The sequence below is a fragment of the Vigna unguiculata genome, unplaced genomic scaffold (genome assembly GCF_004118075.2).
Source record: "Vigna unguiculata cultivar IT97K-499-35 unplaced genomic scaffold, ASM411807v1 contig_3, whole genome shotgun sequence".
Classification (NCBI taxonomy): Eukaryota; Viridiplantae; Streptophyta; class Magnoliopsida; order Fabales; family Fabaceae; genus Vigna; species Vigna unguiculata.
Genome location: NW_021011005.1, coordinates 5,394 through 20,000, shown reverse-complemented (window position 1 = coordinate 20,000; position 14,607 = coordinate 5,394). Strand labels below are relative to the sequence as shown.

Sequence of the window (14,607 nt, the reverse complement as noted above, 5' to 3'; positions counted from 1 at the left end):
GATGAGAAACTTGTATCCATTTCATTTATGTAAAAAAAAAAAAGAGAGATAAAACGCAAGTTTCTAATAGAACTTCATCCCTCATAGATAGAAATATATCTATTTTTTTTAGATAGATATATTTATTGATGAATGTAAGAAGGGATTTCACTGGAATTGTAAAAAAAAGGGAAATTCACGAAGATTTAATTACTAAATGAATAACTTATCCATAAATTATTTGCCCGGGGTTTAAGGTTTATATACAATTAATGCAAATTGGATTTTTATTTCTATTCTAGAATATGTTTCCAATACTTTTTCTGGACATACGATAAGAAAATAAAAAAGAGAAGTCACTCAATTGAATTAGGATGTTTTTTAATCTCAACTTTATTTTCTATTTTATTGAGAAAGCCACTAATAGACGTTCAAATAGACGTTCAAAATGTAAGGAACCTTTATTTTCTTCCACAATTTTGGATTAACTAATTAAGGAATGTAAAATATGAAAATAAACGCCTCGGTTCGTAAAATTTGTGAAAAATGTCGATTGATTCGAAGACGAGGACGAATTATAGTAATTTGTTTCAATCCAAAACATAAACAAAGACAAGGATAATATTTGAACAAACAGAAGCTTTCTAAAAAAATAGACTAGATAAAAAAAGAGAGAAAATTATAAAATTATCTAGAATATATATTATTCTATGAAAATGAAAAATCCATTTTTTAAATATTATTGATATTTCAACTTTTAACTTTGATTTCAAAAATTGTATTTGATATTAATCAAAAGCAAATAAAAAGAATATAGAAAAAATCGAATATCAAATTCGAAAAGAATTGGAAAAGGATCCGTTTTTGACATGAAATGGATATCTCCATACCCTAGATCTATCTTATTTTTTTTTTTTTAATGAAATATTGTATTGAAATAATCGAATATGGCAAAATCTATACCTAAAAAAGGTTCACGTAAAAATGTACGTATTGGTTCGCGTAATCATACTCGTAAAATACCAAAGGGAATTATTCATGTTCAAGCTAGTTTCAACAATACTATTGTGACTATTACAGATGTACGAGGTCGGGTGATTTCTTGGTCCTCCGCGGGTACTTGTGGATTCAAGGGTACACGAAGGGGAACACCTTTTGCCGCTCAAACTGCAGCAGGAAATGCTATTCGAACAGTATCGGATCAAGGCATGCAACGAGCAGAAATCATGATAAAAGGGCCTGGCCTCGGAAGAGATGCAGCATTAAGAGCTATTCGTAGAAGTGGTATACTATTAAATTTTATACGAGATGTAACTCCTATGCCACATAATGGATGTAGGTCTCCTAAAAAAAGACGTGTATAAAACTAAAAATAAACATTAAAAATAGTTCAAGAGAAAAAAACAAGTCAAGAGTTTTATCAAAATAATTACTATGGTTCAAGAGAAATTAAGAGTCTCTACTCGGACACTACAATGGAAATGTGTTGAATCACGAATAGACAGTAAGCGTCTTTATTATGGACGCTTTATTCTGTCCCCACTTATGAAAGGTCAAGCCGATACAATAGGCATTGCAATCCGAAGAATTTTACTCGGAGAAATAGAGGGAACATGTATCACACGTGTAAAATCAGAGAAAATACCACATGAATATTCTACCATAATAGGTATTGAAGAATCAGTACATGAAATTTTCATGAATTTGAAAAAAATTGTATTGAAAAGTAATATGTATGGAACACAGGACGCATGGATTTCTTTCAAAGGTCCTGGATATATAACCGCTCAAGACATCATTTTACCACCCTCGGTGGAAATCGTTGATAATAGACAACATATAGCCAACGTAACAGAACCTGTTAATTTGTGTATTGAATTAAAAATTGAGAGAAATCGTGGGTATCGTATAAAAACATTAAAAAACTTTCAAGACGGAAGTTATGATATAGATGCTAGATTCATGCCTGTTCGAAATGTAAATTATAGTATTCATTCTTATGTCAATGGGAATGAAAAACAAGAAATACTTTTTCTGGAGATATGGACAAACGGAAGTTTAACTCCTAAGGAAGCCCTTTATGAAGCCTCCCAAAATTTGATTGATTTATTTCTTCCCTTTTTACACGCAGAAGAAGATAACTTTCATTTAGAAAAAAATCAAGACAAAGTGACTTTGCCCCTTTTTACTTTTCATGATATATTGGTTAAAGATAAACTAAGGAAAAATAAAAAAGAAATAGCATTGAAATCTATTTTTATTGACCAATTAGAATTACCTCCCAGGATCTATAATTGTCTCAAAAGATCCAATATTCATACATTATTAGAACTTTTGAATAACAGTCAAGAAGACCTTCTGAAATTTGAACATTTTCGCGTAGAAGATGGAAAATCTATATTGGACATTTTAAAAATACAAAAGTATTTTGCATAAAATTGAAATCTATTGACATAGGATTTTTTCAAATTGATTTTTTTTCTAAACTCAAAATGAAAGGTCAAAATATGTAATTTAAATATTTAGAACAAATCCTAATGGTCAGAATATATCTAAAAAGGAATAGATGTATCTAGGGATTAGTAGGTTCAGAAAGAATTCTCCCTAGATATACAATACAGATGTCATGATATTTTATTTCAAAATGAATTCAAAATGAAACCAATCTTATAATTTTAAAAAAGACCTAACGTTAGGGATTTCTCAATAGGTAATGTTGCTCCAATACCTAACCAAAGGGCAACTACAGTACCAATCAAAAAGATGGTAGTTGCTACTGGGCGGCGAAATGGATTTTGGAATTTATTAACATTCTCCAAAAAGGGTACTGTTAATAATCCCGTAGGTACCGAAACCATTAAAAGAACGCCCAATAACTTATTGGGCACTGTACGAAGTATTTGAAATACGGGAAAAAAATACCATTCAGGTAGTATTTCCAAAGGAGTTGCAAAAGGATCCGCAGGTTCCCCAATCATGGATGGTTCTAGAACCGCTAAGCCTACGTTACAGGCAATAGTACCTAGAATTACTACTGGAAAAATATATAAAAGATCGTTAGGCCATGCGGGTTCTCCATAATAATTATGACCCATTCCCTTAGCCAATTTAGCTCTTAATACAGGATCATTCAAGTCAGGTTTTTTTGTTATTGGGATAGGTGAATTCTTATAGATCCATCCTCCAAAAGAACCGGATATGATAATTTTTCATCATCCGGCTCGAGCACTAATCAAATTTTTCTTCAACTGTATCTATAGAATAAACTAGAAAAAAATGTATGTGTTATCCACACATATATGAAGATTCTAAATAATAAAAGAAACTTGATTCTATTCTCTTTTTCCAAAGTTACCATTTTTTATTGAAAAAAAAATTAAGTTCTTTTTAAGTAAATTTTAGTAAACGCTCAATACCCGAGTAGACTTTTCAAGTTGATAATGCTTTCTGGGTGATCTCAAACTTTGCAATTGTTATCCTATCAAAAAAAAATCTTGATACTTTTTATGTACAAAGAATTTACTTGTTACTAATATAACCTAACTTGCGTTGTTCTTTAGATCTACTTTGTTCACTCCAATAGTATCAGAAATCAAATCAATGCATAGGAAATGAATGCGTTGTCATACTATATAGAATTCAGACTATATCACATCACTTCTTTTACTGGATCTTATGGAGCCTGTTGATGCAGAATAAAATCGAGTCTGATCATAGAAAAGATTCTCTTCAAGTAAAACCAGCCTACCCTCTCTGTAAGAGCCTTGCTTGGTGGTTGGAAAAAAGACACATTTAATTGTAAATTATAATGTGGCAGATAAGATAAAGTCATATATCTGCGCGGCCAAATAAATAGTTCAAGTCACACACTCCCATAATCCATTTTTTTTGGAGAATTCCCTTCAACTATTTTTGTATGTAAAAAAAATTCAATTTTTGTTAAGTTGAAGAAAAATATCTAAATACATGTTTTATTTTGTTTTATAATCCATAATTGTAGCAATGAAAAAAAATCCTCCCCAAAATACAAAATGATAATGAAGTGATTACAAATATCTATGACCCATATTCACTATAAAGGACCAGAAATGCCTTGCTTACGTATCATTGAAAAGTGCATTAACATAAATACAGCAGTAAGAAGAGGTAATACAAAAGTATGCAAACTATAAAAACGAGTTAAGGTAGATTGGCCCACACTGGAACTTCCGCGTAATAATTCTACCAAAGACGATCCTATTACAGGAATAGCTTCGGGTACGCCTGTTACTATTTTTACTGCCCAATAACCAATTTGATCCCAAGGTAAGGAATAACCAGTTACACCAAAAGATGCAGTTAATACAGCCAAAACTACACCCGTAACCCAAGTTAATTCGCGAGGTTTTTTAAAACCACCTGTAAGATACACACGAAATACGTGTAGAATCATCATTAAGACCATCATACTTGCCGACCATCGATGAACTGATCGGATTAACCAACCAAAATTAGCTTCAGTCATTATATATTGAACAGAAGCAAAAGCTTCAGTAACGGTTGGGCGATAATAAAAAGTCATAGCAAATCCTGTTGCTACTTGGACTAAAAAACAAGTAAGTGTAATTCCCCCTAAACAATAAAATATGTTCACATGAGGCGGAACATATTTACTGGTTATATCATCGGCAATCGCCTGAATTTCAAGACGTTCTTCGAACCAATCATAAACTTTATTGAGATAGGTAACCCAAAGGAACCCCCCAGAGAACCGTATATGCGAATTTCATCTCGTACGGCTCAAACAAAAATACCCAAATATTGATTGTAACAAAAACAGATATCCGTAATAGAAAGTTTGAAACTGCTTTATTTAATCCTATGATTCTAATTTTCTCTTACGATAAAAAAGAAATAAAAATCCGAAAGCTATTCTTTTTTGTTATAATGCCAAAATATCAAGTCGGCGCACCCGTCTTTATCGTGATCTTTTAAGGCCTCTTGAATATTCTTTACTTCTTTTTATTTGTATAATGTGAATTTACTGCTGTCTTCTTTATTCTTGAATTTTTATTATTGATAAGGATTCTCTTGTTAGGACCATATGAATGAATAAAAAAAACCTCAGATTCATACTAGAACCACGATGATTCAAAACAATTTTTAATCGAAGTCCAAAAATTCCCTGAGTAAGAATTGCTGGATCATCACTTCTTCAATGAATAGATAAAATATAATGAAAAAATTCAAGGAAAGGTTTGTCCTTTGCTCAAAATAAAGACAAACTGGAGAAGCTTGAAAGAATCAAAATTTTTCAATATATTTTTAGAACTCTTTGAAAAGGTTTTTAAATCCAGTTGCGAGGTCTAAATATTTAGTATGAATCATAGTATTAAGATTTTTAGAATCTATTTTCTATATTCCGTGCTCCAGATACTAGATTAAATATCTGACGGAATAAAACCATCTATATCAAGATGACAGACCCATTTTATGTTCTGTACTTTCAATAGGACCAATTAAAACAAGTCACACACTCATATTCCGGAAATACAGAAACAAAGAAATTCTACGATCAAACTACCACATCAACATGGAATAGACTAAGAAACAATAAGAAACCTAAACGCTTCACTTTCTATAAACTAATTACTCGATTCTTGTGAATCTAATTGATAGAAATTCCGTCCAATAAAATGGACGAATTATAAATCTCCAAAATAATAGATAGAAATATCGCAAATAGAGCCATTGCAACACCCATCAAAGGAGTAGTTCCCCACCCCGGGGCTACTTTACCATATTCTGAATTTAAAGGTTTCAATAAATTCCCTACAACAGTTCGTCTTGGACCAGATCTAGAATTATCCTCAACGGTTTGCGTAGCCATAAATACTCTTTTTTATTCATTTAGATCTGTTGACTTTGTATACCATTCCGCTGTAAATATAAGGATCTTATCCTATAGATCTATTGTGATCTGGAAACTTTAGAATTAAAATAATGGAAACAGCAACTCTAATTGCCATCTCTATATCTGGTTTACTTGTAAGTTTTACTGGGTATGCCTTATATACTGCCTTTGGGCAACCCTCCCAACAACTAAGAGATCCATTTGAAGAACATGGGGACTAGTTGAAGTAATGCGCCCTCCCTATTGGGGGCTCATTACTTCAATTAAGATAATAAAAAATTATTTGACCTTTTTCGTCGGAACTTTAGGAGGTTCTCTAAAAAAAATCGCGAAAAAAATAATTCCTAAAGTTGAGACTAAGAGGAATGTATAAACCAAAGCTTCCATAAATTTAATCGTGGTTTACAATTATAGCTTTCATACCTGTTTCTTGGGGTGGGGCTCTTTTCGAAAAGAAAAAAAAGAATAAATGCAATGATTCCAATCAAGATTTATCTAGTTCTTTATATGAAATTCAAAATTATAAAAAAGTAGAAAAGAACAAAAGAATGTTATACTACCTGTCTTCTTGTAGTTGGATCTCCAAGTTTTTGGAATGCTCCAAATTCTACTTGAGCATCTAAATCTGGGTCGATACCAGCAAAAACATCTCTGAACAAAGTTCTAGAACCATGCCAAATGTGCCCGAAAAAGAATAGCAGAGCAAATGAAGCATGCCCAAAAGTAAACCAACCCCTTGGACTGCTACGAAAAACACCATCTGATTTCAAAGTAGCACGATCTAATTCAAAAATTTCCCCCAATTGAGCACGTCTAGCATATTTTTTCACAGTAGCGGGATCACTATAACTTACTCCATTAAGCTCACCACCATAGAACTCAACAGTTACACCTACTTGTTCGACACTATATTTCGATTCTGCTCTTCGAAAAGGAACATCGGCTCTAACAATTCCGTCCCCATCTACTAAAACAACTGGAAATGTTTCAAAAAAAGTAGGCATACGACGTACAAAAAGCTCATGTCCTTCTTTATCTCGAAAAATGGGATGTCCTAACCAACCGACGGCTATTCCATCTCCATTGTCCATTGAACCAGCTCTAAATAACCCCCCTTTTGCTGGATTATTTCCGATGTAATCATAAAAAGCTAATTTTTCAGGAATTTTAGACCAAGCTTCTGATAAATTTTGATTTTCGGCTAGCCCAGCACCAACTCTTCGATATATTTCTTGCTGGAAGTATCCCTGATCCCATTGATACCGAGTAGGACCAAATAATTCAATGGGGGTTGTTGCTGAACCATACCACATAGTTCCAGCAACGACAAAAGCTGCAAAAAAGACAGCAGCAATACTGCTAGAAAGGACAGTTTCAATATTTCCCATACGTAATCCTTTATACAGACGTTGGGGTGGACGCACACTAAGATGGAAAAGACCCGCTAATATGCCCAACGTTCCTGCCGCAATATGATGAGAAGCTATCCCCCCCGGAACAAAAGGATCAAAACCTTCCACACCCCACGCGGGATTTACGGATTGTATCCTTCCAGTTAGTCCATAAGGATCAGACACCCATATTCCGGGACCATACAATCCTGTTACATGAAATGCGCCAAAACCAAAACAAGCCACCCCTGCAAGAAATAAATGAATTCCAAAAATTTTTGGCAAATCCAAAGAAGGTTTTCCAGTACGTTCATCACAAAAGATTTCTAGATCCCAATAAACCCAATGCCAAATAGCCGCTAAAAAGCACAAGCCTGAAAACACTATATGTGCTCCGGCCACACCTTCGTAACTCCAAATACCCGGATTCGTTATAGCCCCTCCTGTGATATTCCAACCGCCCCACGAATTAGTTATTCCTAAACGAGTCATGAAAGGTATAACGAACATACCCTGTCTCCACATTGGATCAAGAACAGGATCAGAGGGATCAAAAACTGCTAATTCATATAGAGCCATCGAACCGGCCCAACCAGCAACTAGAGCTGTGTGCATTATATGAACAGAAAGCAAACGGCCCGGATCATTTAAAACAACAGTATGAACACGATACCAAGGTAAACCCATGAAAAAATACCCCTTCAACAAAAAATAGACACTATGTAACTTTATTGCACTGGAAAAAAATGAATATAGCCTTTCAGTAGATTCTCTTGGAAAATGGAACAATCATATTTGTCGAAATCAAAGAAACAGATTTATTCTATACCGGATAAGTAACAATACGCAATGGTGGGGAGACGAAAGGGGTTGACAACTTTCTCTATGACTATTTAAATAAGTAAATGCAGACATATTCGCTTATCACCCCAATGACCCATTTATAACAACTCGACTTTATTTAGTCTTCTTTTTTTAAAAAAAAGCAATATTAATATAAAATCAAGTAAATCTTTTTTAACACGATAAGCTAATTCTTACGTTTCCACACTAAAGTGAGATATATGACTTTATTATTTGTCCATTTTATGCCCATTGGTGTTCCAAGAGTACCCTTTCGAACCCCCGGGGATAAAGATGCATCTTGGGTTGATATATAGTGCGACTTGTCAGATATAGTAGGTTATATGGGATTTACCCGTTTTCTCCCCCGATCGAGATATCCCCGCTTTCACCCCCAAAAGAGAATGATGAAATCATAAAGATAAAAAAATGGGGAGCGTGAAGTGTAATGAAGTACTATTCTATCGATTTTTTCATTTTTAGATAAAATTTCCAGATTATTACTCGAAATTATGAATAATTTATGGTTGGCTTAATTGGACCAATAAAATCAAGTACCCAGGCTCTGTGTAGAAAAAACCAATTGGTAATATTTCTACGATCACTACTTCTATCATATCTATATATTGTATTTTACAAAAAACATTAATAAATTCAGAAAAGGAAGAAGTTCTAACAAAAATACATAGTTTTGGACTATTTGTTCTATATGTGCAAATCCAAATCGGGCAGATCTTTACTCAGAGTAGAAAAGAAACCTAAAAGAATTGAAAAAGTCCATTCAGAAACAAGAAAATTACATTGTGATTCGGCTTCGATCTCGATGAAAGCAATACATCAATGAGAAGATAGTTCACTAAATTAAGTATATTCTTCTTTTTTTTTAGTTCGAAGAAATCCATTAGAAAAAGAGAAAGATTAAAATCGACACATTGATTCCTTTTTTGCTTATATAATTTTTGATGAACTGTATGCATCAAAAGGTGCATGTACGGCTTTTAAGGAAAAAATGGAATCCTAATCAATCGACTTTATCGAGAAAGATTACTTTTTTTAGGTCAAGATGTTGATAGTGAAATATCGAATCAACTTATTAGTATTATGATATATCTGAGCATAGAGAAAGAGAATAAAGAATTGTCTCTGTTTATAAACTCTCCGGGGGGTGGGTAATACCTGGAATAGCTATTTATGATACTATGCAATTTGTACAACCAGATGTACAGACAGTATGTCTGGGATTAGCTGCTTCAATGGGATCCTTTCTTTTGGCAGGAGGCACAATTACCAAACGTCTTGCATTTCCTCACGCTTGGCGCCAATGATTCTTTTCTTTGAGAATATATAGAATAGATATCTATCTATATATACTATACCTTCGCCATAAAAACCAAAGTAATAATAGCATGGTATTTTGAATTCCATATGCAATTTTTTTGAATCATTTAATTATATATAGAAAGAGTAGTATGAAAAAGAGGGTATTTTCCATTTTATCTGATCTATAAGAAACCTAGTTTCATTTTAGTAGTGTCGCATACTTTTTTGTTTTTTTTCATACCAGAAAGCTTGTAACAATTTTTATTTGAATCAGAAGAAAACTTAATATATGAAAAAAAAAAGAAACTTTTGGATTGTTGAATACCAAAATGATATAAAAAACAACGGAACCATCGTAGTATTTAAAAATAGATTCAAAAAGAAAGTTGGTTATTCTATTGTTTATTATTTAAGGATCCGGATCCAAAAGACCTAGTAGATTTTGTACTTCTTTTTTCTTTGATAGAAAAAAAGAAATTTGTAAATGTAGAAACAAAATTCATCGAAGAAAATACTCTACTCTATCCATAGAGGAAAAAATGAATTGCATAAGTACAAAAGCCGTATGCATCAATACGCAGAAAATGCTTGTACGGTTATTGAATATACTTTTTGCCCTTTATCTTATTTGTCTTTGTCCCTTTTCTGTTACCTTTATTTTGGGAATAAAGACAATCTTTAGCAATCTACCAATATAGTAAAAAGAATTCTAAAAAGATTTATCAAGATAAGGGAAATACTACTTAAGTGATATAATCAGGGTAATGATCCACCAACCTGCTAGTTCTTTTTATGAGGCACAAGCGGGAGAATTTGTCCTGGAAGCGGAAGAGCTACTGAAAATGCGTGAAACTATCACAAGGGTTTATGTACAAAGAACGGGCAAACCTTTATGGGTTATATCGGAAGACATGGAAAGGGATGTTTTTATGTCAGCAGCAGAAGCCCAAGCTCATGGAATTGTAGATCTTGTAGCAGTTGAATAAAAAATTGGTGGCAAAGGTTATTCTAATTAAATACAAGATTGGAAATTTAATTTTTTACTCTATCTTACTTTACATTTTAAAATAAAATCTCTAAGAGTTAATCTATTAATATAGTATATATAATTAATATAGGCTATAAATAAGGAATATAGAATATAAGTAATTCACGGTTAGGATAGATCTAAACCTGCTCATTATACAAAAATATAGATATATATAGTACGACTTACCATGCCAACTATGAAACAACTTATTAGAAACACAAGACAGCCAATCCGAAACGTCACAAAATCCCCAGCTCTTCGGGGATGCCCTCAACGTCGAGGAACGTGTACCAGGGTGTATGTGCGACTCGTTCAGCTTAAATACTAAGAAAAAACAAATTAAAATTTTTCAGTATTGGTAATCAGTTAAGATAGTGTGAATGCAAAAACTACATTCACACTATCTTAACTTAATATATAATTCTTTTCTATATAATTATATAATTCTTTACATTCTTCTATCTTGTATAAAATTTATGGTTTCGATTGGTGCAAAACCAATAATACACATTTGCAATTTCATATGAGAAGGACTTTCCCATCGGTAACAAAAAAAAGTTACCCGTTAAGCGGAGAAAATACTATTTCAATTAAAAATAAAGTATGTCCTTAATGAATGTATTTTGATGGATTTTGTAAGAATGGAATAAGAGGGTCAGCTACCCAGCAAATTTTCATAATTAAATACCGTTACTATAGAATTAGATTTGGTTGTGAAAAAACCTACTTACTCAATATTGCATGGGTAGAGCCACAGAGTGTGAACTGTACAAGTTAACAATAACATTCATTAAATGAATCAAAAATGAAAATAAAAAGGCTCCGGTGTATAGAGAGGACCTGGTCATTTCTAAAAAAAATCATAGAAACGAAGGAACCCACCAATTCATTATAAAAATATGTGTCCTATTTCATTTACTATTTTTATTTTATTTGATATCTAGTATCTATACAATTTCTGATTTTGAGGTTAAATGTTTAATATAAAAAATCGTGGTTGGGGCGGTTATAGTAGCAAGAGCCGTTGGAATTTTTTTTTATACATCGGAAGAATCCATTTTTGTTATTAATAGACTAGGAAGAAAAAAAGAATAACTGAAAAATGAAAAAGTTATTCCTGAAAATATCATTTATTAAATGACCAGAATTAAACGAGGATATATAGCTCACAAACGGAGGACAAAAATTCGTTTATTCGTATCAAGTTTTCGCGGAGCTCATTCAAGACTTACCCGAACTATTACTCAACAGAAATTGAAAGCTTTAGTTTCGGCTCATCGGGATAGAGATAGGAAAAAAAGAGATTTTCGTGGTTTATGGATTAGTCGAATAAATGCAGTAATTCGCGAGAATCAAAAAGTATCTTATATTTATAATAATTTAATGAATAGTCTATACACCAAGCAATTGCTTCTTAATCGTAAAATAGTTGCACAAATTGCTATATTAAAAGAGAATTGTCTTTTTATGATTGCCGATAATATCATAAAAACTTAAAACCCCTTATTTACTGCAGGAAGGTATAGACTAGAAATTTGTTTATTTTGATAGCTTTATCATACGATAAAGCTATCAAAATAAACAACCATGCTTAAAAAATTATTCTTCGTTACCTATTATCTTTTTTATTCCAACAAAAAAATCAAATGGAATTATCCTAATTTTGAACAAAACATCAATCCATGTTTAATTCGAATCTAAATTCAAATTGGATTTCGAATTTTTAATTTCTATTTTTTTTTCTTAAAGGAGTAATTTTAGCAGTCGACTCGCTTTTTTCAAATTGTTTTTCGTTATTAAGAAAAGGTAACGAAGATAAAATACGAGCTTGTTTTATAGCAACAGTAATTAATCGTTGTTGTTTTAAGGTCAATCTATTTACACGTCTAGATAATATTTTTCCTTGTTCACTAATAAATCGACAAATTAAACCCATGTTTTTATAATCAATTCGGTCCCCCGATTGAATCGGGGGCAAACGTCTACGAAAAGATCGCTTGGATTTAATAAAGAGTCGCTTAGGTTTTTCCATAGTTTATTTATTCCTATTCCAAAAATAACATTGATTTAAATAAATATAATTATAATAAAGGATTTGTATTTTTTTTCTTCTTTAGCATATGTTGTTATATAACGACGGGGACATCATTTTCTCAATTCCAATCGACTAGGCGTATTGTGTCGATTCTTGTTAGTAATCTATCTAGAAATACCGCTTTATTCCTTATTTAGACTCTTTTTATCACAACCAGTACCTTCCAAAAGAACACTTACTCGGATATCTTTACCCTTGGACATGACCCTCCTTTGGGTTTTTAATTCACTTATAACTCTTTTCGGATTCGAATCTAAGAATCTAAGAAAAAGATGAAAACAACTAAGATAAGATAAAAAAGAAGAATTCGAAAAATTATGAAAGATTTCGTTCCAATTTAATTGAACCTAGTACAAAAAGAATACAAGGATCTGTAACTATATTTCGTTTCAAATTGCCAGTATTTTCGTTTTTTTAAAGTATTTTTTATGATATTGTTGCCCCAACCTATGGATTTCTGCTTTCACTTTCTTTTTCATAGGAATTGAATTAATAATTCAATTCCATTGAAGCCTGGACCAGATCCCGATCCCGAGTGTCACTCCGAATTTCAATGAGGCCAATTTAATCTTTCGTCTTTATCTTTCCTAAAAAAAAAAAAAGAAGAGTAGGTTAATTACACATATTTAATATATAATTGGACCTTTCATCTTCTTCACCCCTTCCCGTGTCAATAACTAAAATTAAAAAAAGGGGAATATCAATGCATCTGGAAAAAAACGATTGATCTCTATCAATAGACCCGCCAAAGCCCCGAACCATAAAGTACTTACTACTGGTGCCACGGAAAGATATGTTTTTAGATCTCGCATTTCAAATCCTCCTTTCTTTTTATTATTTAAGTATTTTTTCTCTGTTGATATATATCAACAGAGAAAAATGTGGAAAACAAGACAAAGATTCTTTACAATAACACTATAAACAAATGGAAAAGGGATGTAGCGCAGCTTGGTAGCGCGTTTGTTTTGGGTACAAAATGTCACGGGTTCAAATCCTGTCATCCCTATCCCTAACAATTACTTATTCTATGATATTCCGTATTCTATAATATTCCATATTCTATGAGATGAGCAATAAACCGGGAACCTGTGAAGACGAATTCCAATTGAACATACATACTGAATATCTATATGCAAAATGGATTTGGATCATATAATTTTATGAAAACAAAACGCTCTTAGTTCAGTTCGGCAGAACGCGGGTCTCCAAAACCCGATGTCGTAGGTTCAAATCCTACAGAGCGTGATTCTAGTATTATTCGCCTGATAATTACACTGAAATAATTGAACATTCAAAAGAAAGTCTGAATTTTATCCTTGTCGATTAGGATTAAACTAAATAAATAGGGAATCACAAAAAAAGAGACATTAATGAATCAAAGATCCAACTGATCACCTCGTCGGTATTGTAAATATGCAGTTACAAATAATCCAGCCAAAGTAATAGGAATTAAACCTAACACGATTCCAAATAGAAAAACTTCAATCATTTTTATTTGTTCGAAAAGTAAAAAGAAAGGTAATATAATATCTAGCCTTAAACATAAATCTGTATTGATCATAAATCTCAACGATCGAGAATTGTAAATTGACATAGTAAGGAATTCTAGAATGTCTTATACCAAAATTTACTATTCCTCTCAAAATTACAAATCAAATAAGTCGTATTTTACTAAGACCAATAAATAGAGACGAGGTTATAATTAAAACCGATAGTAAAAAACCGAAATAACTAGTGATAGTGGGCATATAGAAACTAAATGAAATATGTTCGTTCTTTTTATACATATGTTTATAAAGCACTTCCCTAAATTTCCATTTTTGAGAGAAAAAAGAAGATAAAAAATCCTACTTGAAAGATACAATTCAAAATTGGCAATTCCTCAATAAATTCAATTATTAGAGACGAAAAAAAAAAAAAGAAATAGAGTAACATAATTTAGAAATAAATTCCTCATCTGTTACATCTACCCATCCTGTGATTTCAAATCAACATACTTCTTAATCAACTCAGGAATTAAGTAAACTGATCTAATGAAAATATTTAGTATTATTCT

General features: G+C 32.2%; 1 protein-coding gene and 1 non-coding gene across 2 annotated transcripts; one reads left to right on the top strand and one right to left on the bottom strand.

Annotated features, from left to right (window-relative positions):
• Positions 1-3,847: 3,847 nt before the first annotated feature.
• On the bottom strand, positions 3,848-6,307 carry LOC114171572 (cytochrome b6). The gene is made up of 2 exons (XM_028056518.1): positions 5,494-6,307; positions 3,848-4,693 (listed from the first exon to the last, which is right to left on the bottom strand). The coding sequence occupies exons 1-2, from the start codon at positions 5,497-5,499 to the stop codon at positions 4,052-4,054; spliced, it is 648 nt and encodes a 215-aa protein (XP_027912319.1). The 5' UTR covers positions 5,500-6,307; the 3' UTR covers positions 3,848-4,051.
• A 7,415-nt stretch (positions 6,308-13,722) lies between these two features.
• TRNAW-CCA lies at positions 13,723-13,796 on the top strand. Its single transcript has one exon. It is a non-coding gene; the product is annotated as a tRNA-Trp (tRNA).
• Positions 13,797-14,607: the final 811 nt, after the last annotated feature.